Genomic DNA, 26,359 nt, shown 5'->3' with positions numbered 1-26,359 from the left:
TAGTTTTGACGGCACAAGCTGAAACAAATATATCTTAGTTCCTTAAGAACATCAAATTTGTTTTTTTTTTTCCTTAGTTTTACATATTAATTATAAATTAGGTAAATCCGACAAAGATTCATTTATCGTGACATTTTTTTATCAGTTGTAAGTTGATAAAGTTAATGTGTCAAACTTGAACCATAAAATAACTAACTGGACTTCACCATAAAGTGTTCAGGAACTGTAATAAAATTGTGATAAAGGTATGATCGTATCATAAGGAATTGGATAATACTTTCTGATAGTTATAAACAAGGTTAAATATGATTTTGTTCTCTCAATTTTAAGTAAAAATTAAAATTAATCTCTCTTTGAAACTTTGACCCAATTTAGTCCCTTAATTTCAAAATTACATGAATTTAGTTCTTTTAACCAAACTTTATTAAACGTTTCATGATCGTTCTTAGCTAATATTGAAACAAAAATGTATCGAATGGTGTAAACATCTCAAATATTATCATGAAATACGTTTGAAATGTTAAATAAACTTAACAAAATTTGCTTGAAAAGACTAAATTCACGCAGTTCTGAAGTTGGGGGCTAAATTTGGCCAAAGTTTCGATGAAAGACTAATTCTAATTTTTACTAAAAATTAACGGACCAAAAACATATTTAACCCTTATAAATATTTAGAATTATATTCAAAATTTATAGGATCAAAAGATAAATATATGAAAGTTATACAGGTTAATTATGAAAAGTAAATTAATATGAAAGAGAAAACAGAGTTGATATCAAACTTTATGATATAAAAATCATTAGTCAAACTCTGTTATTATGATTCATCGAGTAATTCAACATCGAATACTTCTCAACTTTCATGAATGTCTCTTCTCGAAGTTCTTACTCTATGCTGTTTTTGTCTTGCTTTCTCTACTGATATATATATATCGCAATTTTGGAAGAGAAACTTATTTGTAAGTTACAATTTCACATCAGGTGAGAAATTTTTTCACTCACCAAATTGTGATTGGTTGAACTAATATTAAATAATCGACATATTCAGAATCTACCTTCACAATCTTTTCATAATTATTTGGGATTTATTAAGCGAATTTGGATTTGCTGAACATATTATCTTAGCTTCGAGATCTATCTTTCTCATAATATCTCATAATTTAGATGTGTTAAAGATGGATAAAAAATAAGATTAATATACAATATAAATGAAGATAATTCTCATTTTGTAAGTTATTTTTGTGAGAATTAGTTACACTTAAATTTATTTTTTAATATGGTATTTGAACAAAGAAAATTTTAACAAAATGTTGTTCAGTTATACTCATAAATGAAGTGTTTTGATGACATATATTTATCATAATTTTGTTCTTAAAAGATGCAAGGTAAGTTTGAAAAAATTTCATTTCATAATTAGTGTTTATGTTCTTACCTCAATTGGATAACATTATTAAATCATATCCACGACATTATTCTATTTTGAAATTTAAAACTTTTATATGATTTTATCCTTAAAATATGTATGATATGTTCTAAAATCTAAAACTTTGATCATGATTTTATTCTTAAAAAATATACAGGATGAAAGAAAAAAAATGCATTTTAATCATTCTTGTTGTTGTGAGACACTCTACAAGTACATATATCTACGGGAACATGAATATCAATTTACCAGAAAAATCCCTAAACTTCATATTGAATCTTTGAAAACAAAAAAAGTAGCAGAAACGCAAAGATTTTTCCTTTTTTGGGAGTGAAAAGAAAGTGAAGTGTATCTGTATTTGAATGAAAGTGGATAAGATTTAGTGGTAAGATTTGTTCATATTATTTAATTATCATAAAATTGTAATATGTGAATATAAATACATAATAGTGATTTGAATTGTGGCGGGTACAGTTGATATTTTGGTATTATGTGGTAAACGGTTGGCCACCTAATCCCACCAACTGTAGTGTGGCCCTTCTCCTCTCTAACAATAATTGCTATGTTTTTTTCTTCTTACCTCTTCCAATCTCTTCTAATTAATTATAGATCTTCACTTTCTCTTAATTACACAGGTGCAAAAATTAAAGGAAAACTAAACGTACAATTGTGGAGACAATTTTTCAATTAGGCCTAATTTTGTATTTGGCTACGATAAATCAAAATCAAACGTGGAAAAGCCTAAATTTGAGGCCAAAAAATTGACGGCTAAAGGTCAGATTCACGCGTTCTTGAATGCAGGAAGGTGTACAAATTTCAAATATTCATACTCATATTACAAGTTCCATTTTCTATTTTGAAGAAAAAAGAGTCCATAAAGTTTAAAACGAGCATAATTTATATTAAGACCTTCATCCCTTGCTAATAAATGCTGAAGAGAAATGAGATAGGGATAGAGATCAAATTGGGTTCAAATTTCTCACTTAAGGTTCATCATCATGGGTTTGAATCATATTGGATTAGAAAAAAAAAACTTAATTTTTTCAGATGTCGATCAAACTGAACTTTTTACCTAATCCAGATTAAAGGGTTTGAGTTGGATGATCCATAATCTATTAATAACAATTTTTTTTTTAGTTTTTTATTTTAATTATTTTTCACTTTAATTATGTAATGGATGATTTTTTTTTTTAAAATACTAAATTTTTTTTCAATAATATTTAAAAATTTTAGATGTTTCATTTAGTTTTTGTCAAATTATATAAATTAACACTGATTTTTAATTACTATCTTTAATCAAGAAACAAGTTCTTTGAAAAACTAAAATTCTACTTTACAGATTCTTTGACGTGTTTTTTTTTTCATGTTTTCAAAATATATTAATTGATTTTAATATTTGAAAATATATATCTTATAATATATCGAAAGAATAATATATTTTAAAGACATCAGGGAAAAAACATAAAAAATTGAAGGAAGAATTAAAATTAAAATTAAAATTAATTATTATCCATTGTCGTGTGATTCACGAGTAAAGCACGTCGGTTAAGCTGGTTTTGACGTATTAGAATAAAATTTGACCCCATTTGAGCGGTGAGACATGCAACGTGTTAATATTGACGTATCTCGCAAAGGAAAGCTATCACAATCACTTTCACAAAATGGATAACAAATCAGAACAACTCAACTTCAACCCCAAACACTGTCTTCTTAACACGATTACATGGACAAAACAATACAAAACAAAAAACTTCACACAAAACTATGCAAAACCTATCTCAAATTCTCAATTTGCAACATCAACCAATTAAAAGTTGTAATGTAAATAAATTAATTTTACAATTTTAATCAGAGTTTATTTGAGTTTATAAATTCTTGAATGCGACTTTGTTCTTAGGTTAGATTTGTTGGCGCATACAAATATTGAATATTAATAGAAAAAAAGTCACATTCATGGGCAAGTGCATCATCATCATCAACAAAACAAAAAATTGATAATTATTTGTTGCTAGCGACTTACCGACTCTGCCCATTATAATATATTTTGCGTGTAATTTATTATAATTGAACTTCTTTTTCAAAAATCATATTCACTCAGGCCAATAATCAACCAATTACAACAGGTGCAAAATTGACTACTACAAATATACTATTATTTTTTCCTTTTCCTTTTAATAGAGATATAATTAGTGAATCATCAATTATATTGTTAAGTTGATCAAGTCTTAAATTTAACATATTCATCTGTTGATCCATTAATTTTGAGTTATTTTTTGTTGCCTTGGGTTCATGTCCTTATTTGAACCACTTATCCTGGAGGAATAGGTCAAGTGTCTGAAAGTTTTACAGTATTAAAACTAAGTATAAATATAATTTTATAAGATTGAATTTGATATAAAATCCACTTAACATTGAAAATTAAGTCTCATTTTTGTGCACACAAAAATATTCATATCCTTGTTTAGTGATACACCACAATGGTTGATATAAATGCTATGTGATTGTGCATGAATGACATTAGCAAGAGGAAGAACTCAAAAACATTGCTGCATAGTCCATTTTTCAGAACCTGTGAAAAAGAAGATATATGAATTCATGTAGTGACAAAAAAGAAGCTATGGTTTTGACAAGAAACTTGGTCCATTGTTCAGGAGATAACAAAAGAATTCAGAAATAACTTCAACCAGAAATTTCTGCATAATACATCAAATAAGAGAACAAAAAGGGGTTCAGATTTTTGTTATCAAAGTAACTCAGATTCTGTGTGTTGCACATCATGTGTGTGAAAGTCAATTACTGCAATTTTCCGTTTGCTAAAGATAAAAGGGTTCAATGGTTATGAAGCTCTAGAAAATTGTAAACTACTCAAAGAAAAAGCAGTGGTTTGTTTTGCAATCTTGGCCATTATACAAAATTTAACCCTTTTATGCATGATAGTCAGAATCATTTATTAAAACCATAAAATTATTCATTAGAGTTACAACAAAGTCAAGTACTGTTTAGTGTCATTAGAGTTAGTGAAAGTCTTTTGACTAAAATGTATCAAAACCAAACTCTTTTTATATAAGAACAAACTCAGAAATGATTATTCTGTATACTTTGTGAACCTGTGCACATATTTTCTCAGCCCCATTGAAAAAAAGTATGACCTTATGGCTGATAGTGACAGTAGACTTTAATTCTTAGTATATCCAACAATCTGAAACTGAAAAGAGGTTGTTAATTAATCTTTAGATCATTATAGAACTGACACTTGTAATCAAATACTAATAATAGAATTTTTAAAACTGACAGCATGTGGATGTTGCAGGTGACATCAATTGTCCCGTGACATAGACCAAATGGACTGAATCACAATCAAATCGTGGTGTTTGAATATATTTTAAGTAAAAACAGTTGTGCCCTGGTTATAGGCTATAACTTTTGGTTTAGTGATAAGTGCTCAATCCTAACCGTAGATTTAGAATCAATAACACATGCTGCTCCATTTTTTTTTTCTGTTCTTCAAAAAGCCACTTCAGTATAGTGAATCTTCTCTTGGGAAGGAAAAAACAAAGTAACTAGAAGCCATCAATCACAATGGCTAAATCAAAAGAAAATTGCAGAAAATTTTGTACAGAAGAAACTTCTGTGATTTTTTTTCTTCTTTATTTCACATTTCTCCTTGGTACAAAGAATCTGAAAAATTCTTTCAGAGATACAACACAGGAATATTACAACCATCGAGCACTGTCACCAAGTGAAAATCATTATGACCCCTAAATGGAGGAAAAAAGAGAGGAAAACAAAGTCCTATCTGGTCAATTACAATAATGAAATGATATAGATAAAAGAATAATTACAAACAAATGACGAGCTTAGACACAAGCTCCACTGCTAGAATGGCATAAAACAACAAACAATGTACTAGCAGCCATGTTGAACTGCAAATATATATACAGTCACAGACACAAGTATATGCCTAATTTTCCTTCTGCTTCACCTTATCATCACGCTCCCCCAAGACAAATTCAGCATATAAATCCTTCAGAGCAATCATGACTGTAGTTATTAATGGCCCCATAATAGCCCCCTGCAGACCAACAAATTCCTTCAGCAATGCCATGGAATGCAATAGAAGTAGAAGCAGACACTAGATACTACAACATCAAATCAAGGTATGCAGGTAAACCAGTCTAAATTTTAGAACAAGCATAGGTTAGAACTTCATGTAATCACTTAATCGGAACAATGACAATGCATGTGAGACTATTAGTTCAAATTGTATTTAGTGTATGAACTATAGAGAAAAGTGTTTATATACTGTCATTCTACCACAATTGTCATTACCATTTATGATAATTATCCACTTTTATCATCATCACTATCTTAACAGAAGTATTTATTATGATTTCTGATTGATTACAAGAACAATGCAGAGAAACTATAATGTACAGAAAGAGATCAGAACATCAAACGATGGAGGGTGAACATTTACCTCTATAGCAGATGGAAACAAGGCAATTCCCCCAATGATGCTCATTCCAGTAAGATATGCACTTTGCCCGGGTACATCTTCCAGAATCTCAGTTGCCCCATAATCCAAGAGAAAAAGGTGAGTAACAGACAAGAAAATGGCCACTATGTATCTTCCTTCTAGCACTAGCTGTATTGTTGCTGGAATTGTTGAAAGCCAAGACGGTAATATCGGAATGAAAGGGCTAATAAAGGCAAACACAGTTGACACATACAAGAAATGTATTCTGTATAGCCTAAACAAAAGCCAAGTGAGGCATCCTTGGAAGAATGAAATCTCAGGAGTGGCCAAAAGGACTCCTGAAATTGCCTTATCCAACACTTCAACGCACCTTATCTTAGCCGAGTTTGAAATTGGAACCATGTGCATCATTTGTTCTGTTACCCCACCCGACTCTGATGTTATGAGGTAATACAAAACCCAGAAAAAAACCATCGTTTGAGACACAAAATTGAAAACCTCAGCAGCACCAGAAACTATGGAGTTCAAAATGGAAAACACAAACTTTGCACCGCTTCCAAGCACACTTGTACCACTAGCCAAAAGACGTTGACCAACATCCATCCCTTTAACTGCATACCCTTTTGCCCTCTCAAACAAATCTTCCCTAGTGATTATAAGTTCTCGCAAAAGGGCATTAACTTCTGCATAAATTCCCCCCCACTCCCTATTCCTAATCATACCCTTCAAATTCAAGATCCTTTCCGCGAGCGGTGAAACCACCATTAATGAATCCGCTGGAACCTGAGAAGAGTTAGCAATGGCAGGATCAGTTATCACAAACTGCTTAACAACCGTCACAAATTCAGTCATATTGTACTGCGCTGCCAACCCATCAATCTGATCAGAAACCGTCTCATAAAACTGACCAGTGTACTTATCCACCATTCCAGCAATATCATTGTCCTCAATCCACTTCTTCACACCGAGTCTCTCAGCATAGTTGTTCTCTTCCATTCGCAATTTCAGCGAAATCATTGCCTCCTTCCCTTCACCTCCAATCTGATAAGAGAAGAAAATCACCCCAGTCAAGAACCCGACAATCATCCCGACAATCAACCCAACAGCCACAACGGTTTTCAACTTCTTCAATATCCCTCTGGTGAAATACGCACCAAAGGGAGAGAAACTGAAAGCCACATTCTTGGAACTGAAAACGAAGCCTAATCCGAGAAGTGACAACGACCCAACAGCGCCAAGCCTCTCATAAGCAAAAACAAAGACCCCAAAAGACAAGAGCAGACGAAGCAAAGTGGAAAACGCACTAAGCTTCTTTGAGTCCTCCTCATTCGGAGGCTTTGGTTTCCGGAGAAGGATTGTGAGAAGAGTTTGCCGAATCTCGGCGAGGCTGGTAACGAAGAGCGAGAAAACGGTGAGTGGAAGGGCGAGGAGAGTGTGGAGGAGCCCCAGTTTGAGAGGGTGAGACCAAAAGGAAACGATGGCTTGGTGAATGAGTCTGAGAGGGATGGAACATAGGATGGCCCATTGAAGGGGTTTGAGGTACTGTTGCAGGAGTTTGTAGAGAGAGAAGAGGATGAGAATGGCGAAGACGAGGCCGGCGTGGGCCATGGCTATGTAAAGGGCGAGCCGCGCCTGAGAGTCGCCGGAGGGGTTGACTTTTTGGTCCGCATTCGGCGGCGGCGGCGGCGCAGGATCCGAGGAGGGCTTTCGAAGGGAAGCGGATCGGAACATGTCGTACCACGGCGGGGTGGCCGTGGTTGAGTTAGGATCAGAATAAGGCACAAGGTCCATCAAGAGAGTGCGACAGAACAAAAACACCAATGCAAATCAATAGATTTGTGAAAATTAATGAACGAAAGAATAAATATGTGTCGTGTCAGGTTTTAATGGCTAAGAAAATAAACATAGATACATGGTTTTTGTTGTAAAAATAGTAAAGACTGCAGCTTTTTCAACTGACAAAGGAAGCAGAGTGAAGTGAAAAGTATGCAAAAAGGAATTGGTACTTGGCTTCATGTGAGTGTGTCTTGTGTTGTGTTGTTCTCCTTTTCCACAAGTCATTCCCAATCTTTATGCTTCATCATAACTAAATCATTAGCTTTGGTAAGCATTAATTAAGTAATGATAAAAACTTTTCTTGGAGATTAAATTAATGAATATATTTTAGCAACAAGTGATGATTGGTTAACTCAGTATTTTTTAAGCAATACGGTTATTAAAAAATAGTATACTTTTAATTAAATTACAATCTAAAATAAAAGAATTAGTGTTTATCTCATAAATTTGTTTGTAATAGAATAACTACCAGTATCAGATTGAAACTACCTGAAAATTAACACCTTGATACTTAGAATTCCGTTTTATAAGATTAAAAACTCAATTTTGAATTAAGTTTAATGATCTTCCTATCCCCAACAACATTCATTAGTAAACATATTATAGAATGTAAGATATCAACATAGTAATTGTACACGAGAGTAAAATATAATCAGATTCGTTTGATTCAAGTTTTTTACTCCAAACACAATCGGACTCAATTGTTTCATTGATTTTAATGTTCAAATAGATCTAATTTGATCAACTTATTACTTGCTAATGTGTGAGATATATCTAATTTCGAACTTCAATTCGTCTGCGGAGACAGAAATAGGCCAAGACACGGAAGCACAGAGCCATGGCTACCAGAATCCATGCTTCAGTTAAGCCTCCTTTCAAGTTTACTGTGTCAAATGATGGTGAACTCTGCAATGTTCTGCACCCTCTCTCGCTTTCACACTCATATAGTTGTTCTCCTGAATACTGCACTTTCAGAAGAAGTCTGAAGCCATAGTACACGAAAGACAAATACTTCAACCACTGCATCACCTTTGGTACGTGCTGCATACATGCAACAAAATCGACCATTTTATGTTAGAAGCTATTTGAATGCAAAGATTACTATACTGCAATTCTTACCAAAACCATACCTGGACATAGTAGCCACCAGTGAGAAGGAACAACATTAGTATCAAAGAAGCAACTATCCCTGCTCTTTGAATGCTCATAACTGCAGCTCCAAATAGTTCTCCTGCTCCCTGTTAAGATTATCGTATTCATTAAATCTTCAAACAAATGATGTTTCCATTCACATATAAAGTCTCAACATAGGTTTTCTTTAGCTATCTGGAACAAATTTGTCTGGATAATAAGAAAATGGATAAGTTAAAAAAAGTATTACTGGTTATGGGGTAAGTCATGTAGACTCATGACAACTTCAGAAACAAAGTCGTGAGGATTTCACACGACTTGTTCATGAACTTTTAAAAAAAGTGAAGAAGTTAGGAGTTATGACAACTTCACTTTTACAGAGATTAAGTCGTGTGAAATCCTTCCGACTTTGTTTTAAAGTTATCATGAATCCACATATGACTAGTAATATTATTTTGACTTCTCCATTTTCATAATATCTACACAAATTTGTTACAGATATGTAAAAAAAAACCCTCAACATGGCTTACTTGACTTGTTATAGCTATTAGCAGCACTGCGAACAAAGTCAGGAAGAAGCAAGCGACAGTCCTCTTAAATCCAGCCATGAAGTACAAGATAAGCATGAAGAAAGTAGGGTAGAAAACATGCGCCACCATATCACATAGAGTGCTGCTTACATAGTACACACTCAGTCTATACATATCTGCTTTCCTTTCTTTCACCAAATAGACCTTTTCAAATGGAAATACATAGACTGCTCCAAAAATGCATGAAGATGTCCAGAATATACAGATATAGAACATTAGTCCAACCTGCAGCAAAGATAGTGGTTCATTCTGATGTTAATGTCTCTCAGCCTTGTAAAATGTGAAAACAAAAATCATCGAAACTACCTGATCTCTAACTTGAGCCTCTGTATTGGTTGAAGATTTCCACCAAAGTAGCCCCAACAAAAGAGCAATGCCAAGTGCTTGAACTAACCTTAATTTATCAAAATAGTCCTTGCATCTTGCTCTGAATGTTCTCTTGTAAAGAATAAAGAATTGGTCCAACCAGCTCACTGTCCAGTCCTTTTTAACCTGAATGGCTAGTTGAAGATGTTCTGGTGTGTTTGTTGCTCCATGATTCTCATCTTTTTCTTTTGGTTCCAGTGTTTCCTTATACTTCAGTTGTAGATACTAACAGAACAAAGGAACGGTTATTAAGTGGTATAACGAGATTGAACATGCATAAAAGATATATAATACAGAGTCTTACTTTAATGACAGATTTTGAACGGTCGGTAGATTCTTGATCTTTGAAAATATCTTGTGGAAAGCTTATGTTATTCACTTGTCCAGTTGCCAAGTCAAGCATGAATTCTGCAGGATTCATTGGTATTTCCGGGGTGAAACTCAACGATGAAAAGTACGGCATTGAGTCCTTGGCCTTCCCATAGTAAACGGGGTACCCTTCTGATATAAGAAGAAGTTTGTCAAACATGTGAAAGATTCTGCTCGATGGCTGGTGAATTGTTGTGATTATGGTCCTTCCACCCTAAATCAGAAGTATTTTCAGCATATATTCCAAATTGTTGAATCTATACTTGAAACATGTTACCAAAATGAAGGTGTTTTTTTTTACATATCTGAGTTAACTTTGTCCAAAAATTACAAAAATAACAAGTCAAAAAATAATTATAGTCATAAAGTAAGTCACGTGAACTTATGACGACTTCAAAAGTAAAATCAAGAAGACTCCACACGACTTTTTCATTAATTTATGAAAAGGTGAAGTCAAAGTTACGACGACTTCACTTATTCATAAGTTAATATTAACACTGAAGTTGTCACCACTCCTAACAACTTCACCTTTTTAGAAATTTATGAAAAAGTCGTGTAATTTTGCTTTTAAAGTTGTCATAAGTCCACATGACTTAGCTTATGATCAATAGTTATTTTCTGACTTGTTTATTCTTGTAACTTATGGACAAATTTGATCCAGATATGTAAAAAAAACTTCAAAATGACACTTAAATATAGCTACTGATACCTTGGCAAGTCCCTGAAGAGTGAGAAGGAGTCTGTTAGCTGCTGTGGAATCAAGGCCTGAAGTTGGTTCATCAAGTAGAAGCAGTGAAGGATCAACAAGGATTTCATAGCCTATGCTGGTTCGCTTCCTTTCTCCTCCAGAGATGCTTTTGAGATATCCTCCACCTATTTTTGTGTGGCGACATCTATGGTTATACAAGAGATTATTTAGGGTTAACAGTTTCATTTCTTTCTTTTGGAAGAACTTGTAGCTAATTTAAGCATTCAACAATCACATGTACACCTATTCTAGACACACCTTTCAAGGCCTAGCTCCTTGATAGTGGTCTCCACTCTTGCATACTTTTGTTGCTCGCTCATATTCCCTGGTAACCTTAAGAATGCAGAGAAGATTAATGTTTCCTCTACCGTAAGTTGTGGGAAAAGCACATCCTCTTGTGTAACAAAGCCAATCCTATAGCACAGAAAATAAAAACAAACAGAAGAGAACAACATTAGCATATCATGTTCTGTTAAATAAGGATTCTGATTCCTATGAAGTTTTCTAACCTCCTCTTGACAGCTGCATTAAACCGAACGTCATTGTAAGTAATCTTTCCCTTTACGTTGTCAACTAATCTTCCCCCTACAACTCTCAACAAGGTTGTCTTTCCACTCCCAGAAGGACCCATCAGAGCAAGAATTTCACCAGGGCCAATGCTTCCTGTCATACCCTTCAAAATTTTCTTGTATTTGTCTTCTCCCAGGTTGTGTTGTATGGCAACTTTTGACATCACTGACTTCACAGGATTAGTGGAAGCCGCGTGGCTACCTCTCACCTTATACTCTACATCTTCAAACTGCACATTATTGAGAATGTTTAAGGCAAATGTTGTTAGAAGTGCACTTTAAGTCTAACTCAATCTTACAAAACCGACTTGTTAAATAAGGTTTGCATTCACTTATATACTCTAAATCGATGATAGTAGTATGACAAACTGAAATTAACCAAAACCATGTGACATTAGTCCGCACCAACATAAGTATTGACACCACTTTTAACTCAAAACCTATATAACTTTGTCATCTCTACTGACATAGGACTTAGACTCACACTTGAAGTATTTCTTACAGAAATAGTTTCTAGTGATGTAAGAGGAAAGAAGATCCTGATTAAGTTGCAGAGTTGAACTATTTGTCTCTACCTTGAGATAAATGGGGAGGGGAGGATCTTGGTTGAAATTGGAATCCTCAATTTTTATGTCAATCTCAGTGTAGATATTGGGAAGGTATGCCTGAGACATGAACTCCATGCTGTGACCAAAGCCATTGCTCCCTGCAAATTGCATGGATCCAAGAGATGGGGGTGACGTTGACATGTCCTCAATCTCATCTTCTCTTTCATTCTCCATGATCTTGGAAGCTAATGAGAACTTGTTGAAGTCAAGGATTCTAATAACACAGTTTAGATACCGTGAGTCAACTGCATCAGACCAAGAGCTTGCCTATATATCATGTATGGAGGAAGAACTTTGGTTGGTGAACCACGTACTTTTCGTGCCAATTTCTTGGTCCATGCAAGGTATGAATGTTGTTCTACCATATCCTTTGAATTCAACTATTGTAATTTCTGATAAGAACATGTCAAGAACATGAATGAATTGGCTTGGTAAGAGACTGAACGTTTGTGAAATACACTTCTGCATGCCTTCAATCTCATGTTTATTTGAAAAAAAAAACAAATACTTCTTTTACAATGAAAACACGACCAAATTACAAAACAGTGATGTCCATAATGCAATGCCATTGTGCAGATTCACTTTTCTTTTTTCAAGTATTTGGTGCTGCATTCTTTCAGTGCTGCGGGATGGTTGAAGAGGATAACAGGTATAACTTTTTTACACACACGACTTGATTTCAGCTCAATCTATTGTTTTTTTAGTTATGTTCATTGTTGAATACGTTTTGGTGTAGTGGTTTGTGATGATTTTGTCTTAATTAATCATGTTCATTGTCTGACAATCATTGATGCAGACATATTTAATATTTCTAAACATCATAGGTGTTGGGAATAGTACAAGTATGAGTCAAAATCCAACATTAGATAGAATAGACAAAGTTAAACACTATATAAGAATAAAGACTCATAACACCATTTCGTTAAGGTTTTGAGGTTAAAATAGTATCAAATACCTTATATATGTAAAGACTAATGTCATATAATCATATGAAACCAAATCTCAATGACTATAACTATAGTTCAACCTTTATATATCGAATATTAATTTATTCTTTATCTTTTAAAATATATTTCTTAAATTTAATTTTGAGCCCATAGTTTAAATTGTACGTTATAAACGTTTGTTTGTCAACTAAAATTTTCTATAAATATGTATTCAATATATAAGCTATTTAAAAATTGAAATCGTAATAAATAAATAATCTTAAACATAAAAAATATATTTGATATCTTTTGGTTAAAAATTATACGGTGACTATTTTGATTATTTCTTTAAAAAAAACGAGATTCAATTTTGAAATAGACATATATTATATGAATAACGATAGAGAAAAGTGATTTAAAGATTACCACTATTAAATCATATTCAGATAAAGAAAAAAATCGAAAGGATTAAAAAATTAAAAATACATTCCATACACAACATTGGTTTCATGATAAGATGAGAAATGTGACTTAATGACAATAATTATTACTAATGTATCATTTAAGATAAACTCTTAAAAAATCTTTCCTTGAATAGTACCTTCTAAAATGATTGACATTATTTAAGATGAAAATCATAATTACGATGTATGAGTATATTTAATTCCATTACGCAGCTTATATATATATATATATATATATATATATATATATATATATATATATATATATAACTCTTTCAACCATCTCAAATTAATTTATCAATAATTTGTAAAAAAATATACACTCACAAAATCTAATCCTCATAAGTTTTAAGTATAACATAACTTATACATATATTGAAAATATTTACACATAATAAAATCGAATTGCAGAAAAGAAAAAAGCATTTTCCTTGAAGAATGTAGAAAGTAGAATAGCAAGAAAAGAAAGTTTGGGTGACTTTAACTGTTAATGGCACCAACCAGTTGGTGGAACATCAGAAAAGCAAAATGTGCATTTGTGCTGAGTAAGATGAAACTTCTGCATCAAGTTTAGCAGAAAAGAAGAGGTTGCATTGTTGAAGGCATGAGATTAGCAAAAGTTACCGTTCATGGCGGTGGTTGCAACAAGTGTTTTGACTATTTCTTAATGATATATATAACAATAATTAATATTTGATTTCATGATGTCACATTAACTTCCCCGTAAATCAACAGTTACATCAATTCCTAGTATACGAGGTAGACACGTGTTGCTACTACCTCACCTACACTTTCTTCTAGGTTCATATGATGAACACGTGTTGCCATTTTGTTGGCACTCTCATCAAATGCAATAATAATAATGATATTATTATTATCATTATTATTCCTTGGAACAGAAAGTAAATTCCTTTCACTTTTCTTTTGTCATTTTCTTTTTCCTTCATGCATTTCATTTCAGAAACCCTCCTTCAACAATGTAAATTTTCTGTCGATTGTATTTTAAGCAACATGGCCTATTAATTCGTATCTGCATCATCACCCTTTTCTCTCTGCCTTCCTGTTTTGGCTTCTCCAAGTAATTGGTATAGATATAATGATAAAAATGCATGATTTCTGCAAAGGGTGTCTTGCATTTTCATTGCATGTGTGATCCAAATCCATGAATAAGCCACTTAGTAATGGAGCTTTTGGGTTCACTATGGAGAGGAGGACGAAGGTTTATGAAAAGGAAAGACAGTGATGCTGGTGATGCAGGTCTTTTCTGAATTTCTTAGCTCATCTCATTGCATCCTTATGCATCTAATTTCAATCGTGTTATATCAGACTTTCGCTTTTACCTATGTTCATTCATGTATGGTTGTTTTTTCTGGGATTTGTTTTCTGAACTTTTTTATGTAATGAATAGATCTCAACTATGTTAATGCCCTTTTTGAGTGAAATGATATTTTATCTCATAAAAAGCATTGGATACTCCGGTTTTGGCGGTCGTAGATTATAAGTTTGTTACGTTACTTTTCTTTTCTTATTCCGTAGTTCATGTTTTTCTCTATCATGATTGCATCACAAGGTGTTTCTGATCATGGAAACTTTCTCACACCAATTGCATTTTGGATTGAACTGATACTGCTCTGTTATTTTTTTCTGCAACTTTGATTGATCGTCCTTTAGAACCACTTAGTAAATTGTTTGGACCTGTTTTTGGCGAATAGGGATATATGATTTGTCTCTAATATTCATCTTGGTTTTGTTGCTTTTTCTTTAACATCATCTTCTTCCCTTCTGCTACATTTTTTTTTTCTCTGTTGAATCAAACTATCAGGTAGAGCACTGGAAGAACTCAGAGCTTCACTCTACAATGAGATCAGAACCTCAGAAGGAGCAAAGCGACAACAGCAAAAATATTGTGGACCAGTGGTGGCACTGTCCTTCAACTTTATGGTTGCTGTCGGAATTATCATGGCAAACAAATTGGTGAGCACAATTTGCATCTTTTTTGGCTTCAATTTTATAATGTGAATTGATCTCTGGTACCTCTCAAAAAGTTCAGCCTATTGATCAAGCACCCTTACACTTGAATTTTATGTAATTATGTTAACAGGTGATGGGTAAAGTTGGCTTCAACTTCCCAATTTTTCTGACATTTGTACACTACATTACTGCATGGGTTCTACTTGCCATTTTCAAGACACTCTCAGTGCTTCCTGTGTCTCCTCCATCCAAAACAACTCCATTCTCTTCTTTATTTGCACTTGGTGCTGTCATGGCTTTTGCCTCTGGCCTTGCAAACACTAGCCTCCAGTATAACAGGTTCTTGCTCTTGCTTTAGTTAGCATCTTCGTATTAAAATATTCATAGGTTTACTGTGTGCTGATAATCCAGCTTTGGCAGTGTTGGTTTCTACCAAATGGCTAAGATTGCTGTCACCCCTACAATTGTTCTTGCGGAGTTCATTCTATTTAGAAAAACCATTTCTTTTAAAAAGGTGAAGAATTACGCACACACACACACACACCATTCCCTTCTTTTCTTCTGTTTTGTAAAGCATTTAACACATCTGAAAAAGGACTATTCCACCCGCTTTCCTTGTTTCTGATGCACTAATCATGTCATTGGAATGATGCAGGTTTTGGCTTTGGCTGTTGTGTCAGCAGGTGTAGCAGTTGCAACTGTGACAGATTTAGAGTTCAATTTATTTGGTGCTCTAATTGCAATTGCATGGATAATCCCAAGTGCCATAAACAAAATTTTGTGGTCTACTTTACAACAGCAGGGCAACTGGACAGCTCTGGCGTAAGTAGTAGAAGCTAGGGGGCATTTGGAGGAGCTTATTCACAACATATTTCACTTATGACATAAGTATTTTTGTTAGTGATTGAGAGAGTTTATGCAAATAACTTATGACAACACTTATTTAAGTGTATGAAGAAACTTATGATTAGATCATGATTGTAAAAACAGATAACAATTTAATCATATCTTTTTAACAATTTCCCCTGGTCAAAAGTATCTTCAAATAAGCTCATGTTAGGCATTACTATGAAACTTCTGTCTCAGTTATACTGACATCTCAAAGTTCATCAATCATATGTTGATATCCCAACTTGAAACTTCTGTCTATTGTAGGTTGATGTGGAAGACAACCCCTGTCACAATTTTCTTCCTTGGGGCATTGATGCCGTGGATTGATCCACCAGGAGTCCTATCCTTCAAGTGGGATGTGAACAATTCAACTGCTGTTTTAGTATCTGCTCTCCTTGGTTTTCTCTTGCAATGGTCAGGGGCATTGGCATTGGGGTGAGACTGCATTTCCCTTCCAACACCATTTTTTTGCACAAACATGATGCTATTTCTTTTAGTAATGTTGCTCCTTGGTGGATTATGGATAAGATTAGGTTTCTAACATGACATTATGAACCAATCATTGCAGGGCCACTTCTGCTACAACTCATGTTGTTTTAGGACAGTTTAAGACCTGTGTGATTCTGTTGGGAGGGTTCATATTATTCAAGTCTGATCCTGGGGTTGTGAGCATTGGTGGTGCTGTTGTTGCTCTCTCTGGGATGTCAGTGTACACATCATTGAATTTGCAAGGGTCTCAGGAAAATATGCAACAAATTTTGCCTTCACCGAAGCCGAAATCAATTCCTGATGACAGCACAGATTTTAATGTAAATACTAACGGCAGCACCATTGTCTGAGACATATAACCAAACACATCACAGACAGACTCATGTCATGTCCCCTTCTTTTGAGCAATTCTAATTGTGCAGCCAGAGCTTTTGTATAGGCAGATCAGTCACACAGTAATTTAATCACTGCAAAACTTGTTGAGATTTTTTAAGGGTAGCTTTTCACAAAGTTTCATCAGTCTCTATTACATTTTAAGGAGAAAAAAATGATTTTTGTTTATCCTACCACAGTTTCTCCTGGGCCACTGAGATAAGAAATCAAGAAATATGATGAATAATCCATATAAGGAACAAACTATAACATGATATTCAAGGGCTTTAGCTTTAGCGAAGATCTTATACAAGTTCGTTTACCACCACACATTCTGAGATCAAGTTTCAAGGGTTCAATTATTAAATTACTGTGACTGATATTATTCGTGAAAAATAACAGAGCTTAGAATTTGATTTCCTAAGAAACGATTTCCAAACACAAATAATAAACAATACTCTTTTGTGTAAATAAAGAAAACAGTGTGTACTATTGCAGTAAAAAAAACGACTGTTATATTGTGAAAAAATGTCATTTGGTATACACAAACAAATACTAATTTCGAGGTTTGAGCTCGTTAAGGAAATGATTTTCTTTTTACTAAAATATTCTTACACTCTTTTTTATTTCGTTTTTTTTTAACTTTCGCACATTTAAACAGATAATTATTATATTTTTTTTATAAGTACATCTAATTACTTTCATACTTTATTTTCTAAGTTTGGAACTTTTAGAAGTTTTGTTTCTATTTATTTGTCAAGATTCAATTACTCGTTTATCAATTATAATAGTTTCTCTCTTCTGATCTTTAAATAATTTACACGTATATTTGTCGAGAGAAAAGAGGGTAAAATAAAAAGTTATGCAACTATATTTAGATAAAATCAAGATAATTTATTATATTTATTGCAGAAACAACCTTCAGAAACAGATAAAAAAAACGAAGAAGATAGTTTGTAGCTTGCAATAATACACTAATAATTGTTCACTCACTTATTTAGTTTGTGACTAACAATGAAAGAATCGATATTAGTGGGATTATTTATTTAGGATGATGTTGAAATAAAATTACAATGATATAAGTAATAACAGTCAATTTAAAAAATTAATCGACACAAAAATAAAATGGAGCAAATATTTTTTACTACCATAATTAAATTGTTTGACTTTCACATAACATTCTAAAATTCTCTACAATCATGTAACCTAGTATATATTTGATGTTAATATCATAATACAATTGTGTATGCAAATCTTTTAATATCATTTTAAAATTCCAACGTTATATAATAAATCGGACCAAATGTGAAATCCGTCAATTTGGAAGAGTAAAGGGAAGATAGGATGCTTGTTCTACTTTAATTTCATTTAAATACACATTTTTCTGAACTTTTTTCTTATCAAACAATCTAAAAATTGTCTCAAGTTTTACTTTTCTTTCTTTTCACTTCTCTATAATTTTTCTATTGTGAACCGAACATATCAAATTAATACAAACTAAAATCAAGATGATCCAAAATTATACAAACTAAATATCCGAAACCAAAATCACCTTAAGCAATAATTCCGAAACGAAAAATTTAATTCGAATCATGCTGGACAGAAAATAGAAATCAAATTTTCGGGAGTCAACAGAGCCAGAACAAAATCCATAAAAAAACACTTCCCTTCATGCGAGATCAGGTTGAGGTTTGTGAAAAACTTAAAATGTTATACTGAAGAAATACAATCATACAATTCTTGTGCTCCAAATAAAGCTGTATAATTTCAATGTCCTCTGATATCAAAATGTAATATACAGGTGAGAAATTGGAACGGAAAAATTGGTAAATCTCACCTACCAACTCTTGGCTTAGTATATTATCACTAGGAATTACCAAGTTTCTTATAGCAACAACTAGATGTTCTCTCGGGTAAAAGAAGAGGTGAGGGATAAATAGACATAAGGCTCAAAAATTAAAAAAAAATTGAGGAAATGAAAACCTGCGACTAGCACCCTTCAAAATCGTTAGTACCAAATCTCCACCAAAAACAGTTACTAATTTCCTTTCTCATTCTTTGGCCGCATTTTTATTTACACTTCAGATCAGGCCAGTGTTCATTCATACTTCCCTGGATCTGAGCACATCAAGTGTGCCTATCAACATTATAGCACCAAGAAAATGTTTACCAGCCTAAAAATTAGAGTTCCAATTGATCTGCGCAGGCTGAGGTTGCTGATAAGATCCTGAAGGGGGCCCTACAGTTTCAACAGGCCCAGCCACAGCTTGAGACTGTTGCAAAAGGGTTGAAGGTGAAGCTACTGCCTGCCCTGCTTGATAGATACCAGCAAATGCTCCATGAGCAGCCTGTGTTGGGGGGAAGGTCAGATGTTGTCCCTGAGGGGTAAGGTTATACAGAGAATTAACTTGCAAACTTGATATGTCTTGGCCTGGAGCAGGTATCCACACTGCAGAGCCTTCACTCTGCAACCAAAAAAAAAAACATAAGAGGACATGGGACCACAATAAAACCATAAATGTCTAAAACTACGGAGAATCTATAAATTTCGTTTCACGGGACCACAATAAAAGGACATGCATTGATGAAGCCAACATAACAAAAAAGATTGATACTGTAGAAAGCTGGGGAACAAAGAACGGAACACAATTTCCTAGTTTATCAAGAAATATGCATGGGTGAAATAAAAGACCATTGATAAGGAAATAAACCAACCAGTTGTCCTGTTGTATAGATCTGGTTTTCCTTTAACTGCGACACAGCAAGATCTTCATTTCCAGTGGAGCTGCCGGTACTAACTGTTTGTCCTGGCGCATAGCCTACAGGTGGAGGGATAAATGACCCAGAAGGAATTCCAATATGAGCTGCATTTCCTGTGTTTGCTCCTGCCTTGAACTGAGGGAGTGGGAATTTGATGCCAGCAGCTGTTGGTAGATACATGTTGCCAGCTGATGGCTGTTGAGGGAAACCATTGTGGCTTAAAAATTGGTGTATGGGAGACACATAAATTGGTGGGTAATAGTGGCCATAAGGGAAGAAGTTAGTAGGGTAGGGTGGCCTGAAAATAGAAACTGACTGTGGAGACACGGGTATAGAACTCTGTAGGGGTGGAGTTGGGCTAGGGGACACAGCCTGAGAACTTGCATTCTGCAATATGAATAGAGAAGTCATAATTAAAAGAACAACATACATTTTTACAGTGTGAAGTACATTCAATTACTAATTGTAACCCGTGGTAAATTCTGTCAACTTTATGATATCTCACAAGCAATACCAAAGATAATTTCTAATTGGTTGATATAAAAACCTAACCTTTACGCAACACTGCATACCAATTACACAGCAACTAAAAGTAAAATATATCTATTTCAAAAAATGAAAAAAAAAAACTTAAGGTAAACGTAATTTCTAGTGTTTATAAAGGCATACAAGTTCCAAATGATAAAAAGCTATGGCAAACAACAAATTCCAGTATAGAATGCACCAAGTTTAATACCTTCCTGGCAATGATAATAAGCAGGGGTATGCATTCACAGAATTAAGGGGATAAAAGATTGGGTGTGCAGAGATACAAAACACACCAGACAGCTAGACAAACCTCCGCTGAAACTTTTCTAAAAAAATAGCAAAGTAGATTCTGTTTCCATAATTCAAAATCAAATTATGCCTCTCACAACTGTTTGGGTAAATTTCTTCATAAACACTTCTAGTAAAAGAAAAATAAGAAAAAGCGTAACAAGTTTTTTCATAAGCTAATTTTCTTTTTATTTTCTTCTCTTGGAACATCAATAATGTGCAGTCTCATAATTTTACTTCAAATTTTGAGCCTGATAAGTTATGTCCTGACTGATGGCTCACAAAAGTCCATATGTATAATTGACACTGAACTAATAGGTCATTCCAACATAGATTATAAATCATAAGCCAAAACTGAAACCATGCAAAGGTTAGGAGTTGAAATTCATGTTTACAGTTGTCAATATTGGGTAAAAACATTTAATTCAGAAAGAGAAACATAATGAATCATAGTGCTATCCAATAAATACAGCATCCAAGCTGGTCTTCATGAGCTTACAAAGGGAACTGTACTGATAGCTAGGTAGACTTTAGACAAGAGAAACATCAAAGACCACCATGAAATCCAAGCATAGGGAGAAACGATTTTAAGCAGAGGAAGATATTAAGAAACTTACAACAAAGTTAGGAAAACGAGATGTATCTTGTGCCTGGGGCTCAGTTCCCTCAAATTGAACCTGCTGAGTCCCTAACATGGTGGACATGAAATTCAAACCATAGTTTTGAGGGGTTTGAACAGTTGGAAGTTGAGGGGCCTCAGGAGCCAACAAAACCTCCTTCTTTGGCTGATCAACCTTTGTGTCAGCACCATTTATAGAATTGCCTTCTGTAGCTGGTGTCTTTTCAATCAAATAAGATGAAGAATGTGGATAATCAAGACGATCCCCTTGTGAAGTTAATGATGCATTTTGGTTGCTACATCCAGACAAGAAATACCATTGAGAAAAAAAAATGACATGAGCACACCATGACACAAGTAATACCTTTGTTAACAAGAAGAATAATCAATTAATTCAGCCAAAATAATTCACGAAATAAATAATAAGCCAGCCTTATGGTTGCCAAAGGGAGTTGGAAAAGGTAGAAATATTATCTCCATAGCACCAACTTTCAGGCTGATTATAGTTATTTTGCTCGTGAACAAGTTTGGTATAAGAGCACAAAGCTAAAATAATCCAACCATATACATCATTTAGAAGAGCATAAAAGAAAACACCAGCATGTGCATGCAGACATAGATGACAAAGGGATCTGTGATTTGATATGCATACAAAAAGCACATAAGAAGCATATGAATTACAAACCTTGAAGTTGCCGCTTCATCACTCACTGGTGAAGGTTCAAGAGCACGAGAAGCGTTATTGTCCCCATCAGTTCCACTGTTAGATTTTTCACTTGGGCTAAAGGTATCAAAGCTTCCAAATGTCAGACCACTTTTTAAAGCCTCCGGTACTTGGAAATGGTTTGGAAACGTAACATGTTGCCTTAACTCCGCTGAAGATTGCACACAAGCTTCTGAAGTTGAAACCTCTGTGATATTAGCTGTTTCATAAACATACGTGAGCCCACCAAAAGACATTATAAGTTGATATAAATAGATATATGTTGAAAAGTATTTGTAAAAGAAATACAGTTATTGATTTTGTTAGGTTGATTCCTTCCAACATGGAACATTATCTAAATAATTAAAATTTAGGTGTTCGCACACAAAAGCAGAACCCATAAAAGTGACATGCTTATTTAAACTATAGGCCCAGTCATCCTGCCTCTCACTTAAAATGCTTTCAGGAACAGTTTCAAATGTTCTTCCCCTGATTTATGCCCTCCAATTTTTGTGGGCTTTACTTCAGTTTCTCTTCTGAAAATTTAAATTGTCATCCATAAGGTAGAATTGTTTGATCAGAAAACCAAAGAATACTTCAACCAAGACAAGAAAGCATATAGAAGTAAACATAACATGAAGCAACCCTGTTACTCACAAGATTAAACAGATACAAAAGAAAACTTTACCTAGAGGTGGCTGGCTGCCGGAACTAGAAGATGGCCTCAATGAATCATTTGGGGATGGAGATGAAAGTTGTGAGGGCTCAGATAAACGATTGTGTTCCACTTCGTTTGACTTCTGTGGGGCATTTGTTCTGCTTGTTGAACTCACGGACCCAGATTTATTATTCTTGGATGCTGATAAATCATTAACTTCTTGAACAAGTTTATTTCCTTTAACATGATTTGGTCCAGCAGATATCCGGTTGCTTCCAACTTCCCTGCTAATTGCACCACTGACACCGGAATGGCGGGAGACAGAAGATGCTACAACAGGATCCAAAGAAGAATGGACACCCGAGGAAGAAGTTTGAAGTTGATCAGAACTTGACAAAGACTTTCCTTGGTCGGTACTAGTAACTAAGCCAAAGGTTTGAGTAAGGGAAGAGGGTGTGGCAACAGCAGCAGCTTGAGGTTGGACACTTTCTTCATAGCCAGTGTCATTACCAGCTGAACTACTTTTAGGTACACTAACAATGGGAGATTGACCAGCAGACACGTGAACAGACTTCCCATTGGATTGATTTGCAGCACCATGAGGTGCAACAGCTGAAACTCTACAGTTGAACAAAAAATATTTAAAAGAGGATAATCTAACAATAAAAAAGAATAAACAATCATGTCAATATTACAATGGTGCATTTCTCATCACACCAACAAATAACTTCAGATAAATTGTATTTTGGCAATCCAAGAGTAGAATCATAAGATATTGTCAAATTGATCTTGCAAGTCAAATTTCAAGCAAGTTAATTATCTATAAATAAAAATTACATTACTTCTCCTTGTCGGTAATTGAAGTTATTACTATGCTTTTTTGTTTAACATAAAATTTTAAGCATGACTACAATGTGAGGTTTGGTCAGAATTTTAGCCACAAAAGACAATAAAAGGGAAGCCATTCATCAGTCTTAATTTCACTTCTTTTAGAATCTTGCCTTGTTTTTATCAAATAAATGCCATTTCTTTCCAACATACTTATAGTTAATCTGACAAAAAAAACAAATTAAGGAAAATACAAAAATAAAATTGATACCTTGTAACTTGAGATGCGGTAGTATTCTTAATTTTCTGCGGTACAGGCTGAGTAGAGGGAGCATGACTTCTCTCTGCAATGTGATTGACTCCATTTTCCCTTCGATTAGCTATGTTCCTCCCACCACCACCATCTAACAACAGACATTTGCAAGAAGATGGTGAAACTGACAAACTAATAAACTAGCAAGAAATTTGCAGATTCATGAGATGTCTCAGCACTAAAGTTCATGTTAAAAAAGATAAAAAATAAAAAGTCTATGGAAAAGAAAACTAAAACAGCATAAAAAATATAAATGATGGCTATGGAAAGGTACTTTATAGTGGCGTGTCAACAAGCAGCAAAAATAAAAGCATAATTCTTAATATTCTTAAAAAGATCTCAGTAACAAGTTATTTTGGGGGGAAACACCACATAGTGTTAATATCTTGAAAAAAATGTTGCCTTATAGAAGTATTTTCCTTTGGGAGAAAGATGGCTTCCAGGTGACCACATGTGGAAATGAATAGCCATAATAGAAGAGACAAAACTAATGATAAAGCCCAAGGTCACTAAAAAGGTGGGGAGATGGTACCAGGAAAGTTAGAGGAATATCCTCCTGAAGCACCCCTTCCCCCCCTCCCTTGTCCACCTTGCTTTATCCTAGGCTCATCAGAAACCCTGTTGCTCAATCCCTGAAACAATAAACTTAAATCACTCAGAAAAATATAAATTATTAAAGAGACAACCATGGGGCAATACAAGCACATTTACTTATAACAGGGCATATAAAATTACAGAACATATAGATAAAAGGAAACATATATACGTAATCGAAAAACAAGACCCAAGTCATTTTACTCAGCAAATAATACTATAGCATGATCCCACGCGTCATAACAAGCAGGAATCACAGACCCAGAGTAAACAGACCTATTTTCAGACATTCAAACCCATAGCAACCGACCTATAAGAATCTCAACATGGAGTCTGCCAATCACAATGCTCACAGGATGACAAAATGGCAACTCATGACACAATGGGAACCTTTGCCTAGCAGCTCACAACAATCAAGAAAATAAATATACTTCAATTTACTGGATAAACAGGTAAAAGATACATCCACTTCAATTGATCAACTCAGAGGCAGAAGAAGTAGATGTCTGCTCCTAACAGGTTGAGGCAAAAAAACTGATCTGTTTCAGCAACTAAAGTTTCAAGGGCAGTAATAAACCAACTGAAATAAAAAAGCAGGGCGAGTAAGGAGAGAGGGGGAATCTTACCTCCTTCTTTCGGTCGCGTCTCCTTCGCACCTCATGAAAAGTATCTGTGAACAAAAAATAAAAACTTAACATTAAACCAAAAAGAGAGAGAATCTAAAAGATGCCAAGAACACATTTCTTTTTTCAAGAAATCCTAAATGATTAGGATGCGTAGATAGAGTGCTGAAGCCATTCATTGAGCAACACGTGTGAGCAATATCCCAAGAGAAACCATTGAACGCATAAACAAAACCCTACAAAGACAACTTTTAACCCCCCGAAGCACTGATTTAGAAAAAAAAAAAAAACTCCTTGCTCCCAAACATTGAACAGTTAAAAATCAAACTTTCAATGTCCAAATAGGCAACACGCAACTCCCCTCAACCCCTAAGAAATCAAACAAAAGCTAAACGGCAAAATAAAACAAGTTAAATTAAAATAAATTGTGAAAAGTGGAACTCAACTTCGGAAAGCACCGTAACTCAAAGTGAAGCTCAGAAAGAAAGTGAGAAGTAGTGTCTCCATTCGTGGATGAAGATAAAGAGTAGGAATCGAAAGACATAGAGAGAAAGGAGAAAGAGAGAGAGTGGATCGAGAAGAGAATAAAAGAGGGAAAAGTGAAAGGGACCTAAATAGAGAAGCTTCTGAGCGGTTTCGTTGGGATCCATGGAGCATTCTTTGAGGACGGCGTAGATTTCGTCGTCGGTGTGCTGCTTTCCGGTGATCTCGCGGATGTCTTGGATGGTTTTTCGTACATTGTTTGGGATCGGAACCCTAAAAGTGGAAGAGCCACCACCGCCGCTCATCTTTCTGTCTGTAACACAGCAACGAAGGAAGGAGGGACACTCTCTCTGTTCCTCAAACTTTTTTTTATTACAACACAAACACACACACACTTACACAATATTTACTTTGAATCATTAATATACGCCAATTCCATTACTGTGCCTATCACTCTCTTTTTTTATTTTCAATTTTAAATAATAATAATTACAACAACTTCATAACTAGGTTTTCTTTGCCACACACCGTTTCAATTTTTTATTATTATTAAGACATCGTCCAAACAACCATCTACACTCAATTTAATTTAAATCTAGTATTAGATATAAATCTAAGTAAACTATTTTACACTGTTGTAAATATAAATTATGTATCATCCATAATAATAATTAATATTGTCGAAAAAATTGTTAATATTTTCCTGTTGGATTTGAAATGATTTTGCAATTT

At 34.2% G+C, this 26,359-nt stretch overlaps 4 protein-coding genes across 5 annotated transcripts; 1 reads left to right on the top strand and 3 right to left on the bottom strand.

Annotated features, from left to right (window-relative positions):
- Window positions 1–5,022: 5,022 nt before the first annotated feature.
- On the bottom strand, window positions 5,023–7,946 carry LOC114195427 (uncharacterized). The gene is made up of 2 exons (XM_028085901.2): window positions 5,901–7,946; window positions 5,023–5,495 (listed from the first exon to the last, which is right to left on the bottom strand). Exons 1-2 carry the CDS (start codon window positions 7,689–7,691, stop codon window positions 5,385–5,387), a joined length of 1,902 nt encoding a protein of 633 aa, XP_027941702.1. The 5' UTR covers window positions 7,692–7,946; the 3' UTR covers window positions 5,023–5,384.
- Window positions 7,947–8,445: 499 nt separating this feature from the next.
- ABCG26 (ABC-2 type transporter family protein) lies at window positions 8,446–12,334 on the bottom strand. The gene is made up of 9 exons (XM_085665253.1): window positions 12,085–12,334; window positions 11,450–11,739; window positions 11,199–11,354; window positions 10,902–11,085; window positions 10,128–10,406; window positions 9,764–10,048; window positions 9,398–9,682; window positions 8,867–8,974; window positions 8,446–8,777 (listed from the first exon to the last, which is right to left on the bottom strand). Exons 1-9 carry the CDS (start codon window positions 12,289–12,291, stop codon window positions 8,511–8,513), a joined length of 2,061 nt encoding a protein of 686 aa, XP_085521379.1. The 5' UTR covers window positions 12,292–12,334; the 3' UTR covers window positions 8,446–8,510.
- A 2,099-nt stretch (window positions 12,335–14,433) lies between these two features.
- On the top strand, window positions 14,434–17,427 carry LOC114193724 (Nucleotide/sugar transporter family protein). 2 transcript variants are annotated; one of them, XM_028083634.2, is made up of 7 exons: window positions 14,434–14,764; window positions 15,330–15,481; window positions 15,609–15,817; window positions 15,890–15,992; window positions 16,134–16,300; window positions 16,634–16,804; window positions 16,938–17,427. In XM_028083634.2, exons 1-7 carry the CDS (start codon window positions 14,689–14,691, stop codon window positions 17,206–17,208), a joined length of 1,149 nt encoding a protein of 382 aa, XP_027939435.1. In that variant the 5' UTR covers window positions 14,434–14,688; the 3' UTR covers window positions 17,209–17,427. The 2 variants fall into 2 exon arrangements, with proteins under 2 accessions (XP_027939435.1, XP_027939436.1); XM_028083635.2 differs by having other exon boundaries at window positions 14,438–14,764; window positions 15,899–15,992.
- A 1,540-nt stretch (window positions 17,428–18,967) lies between these two features.
- Window positions 18,968–26,031, bottom strand: LOC114194177 (GBF-interacting protein 1-like). The gene is made up of 9 exons (XM_028084268.2): window positions 25,755–26,031; window positions 25,148–25,191; window positions 24,460–24,559; window positions 23,886–24,018; window positions 22,817–23,406; window positions 22,111–22,348; window positions 21,424–21,721; window positions 19,946–20,377; window positions 18,968–19,695 (listed from the first exon to the last, which is right to left on the bottom strand). The coding sequence occupies exons 1-9, from the start codon at window positions 25,930–25,932 to the stop codon at window positions 19,405–19,407; spliced, it is 2,304 nt and encodes a 767-aa protein (XP_027940069.1). The 5' UTR covers window positions 25,933–26,031; the 3' UTR covers window positions 18,968–19,404.
- Between the last annotated feature and the right edge of the window lie 328 nt (window positions 26,032–26,359).

The sequence above is a fragment of the Vigna unguiculata genome, chromosome 8, assembly GCF_037176805.1.
Source record: "Vigna unguiculata cultivar grain cowpea cultivar isolate G323 ecotype 2 chromosome 8, ASM3717680v1, whole genome shotgun sequence".
NCBI classification, from domain to species: Eukaryota; Viridiplantae; Streptophyta; class Magnoliopsida; order Fabales; family Fabaceae; genus Vigna; species Vigna unguiculata.
This window is presented reverse-complemented; position numbering and strand designations above follow the sequence as displayed.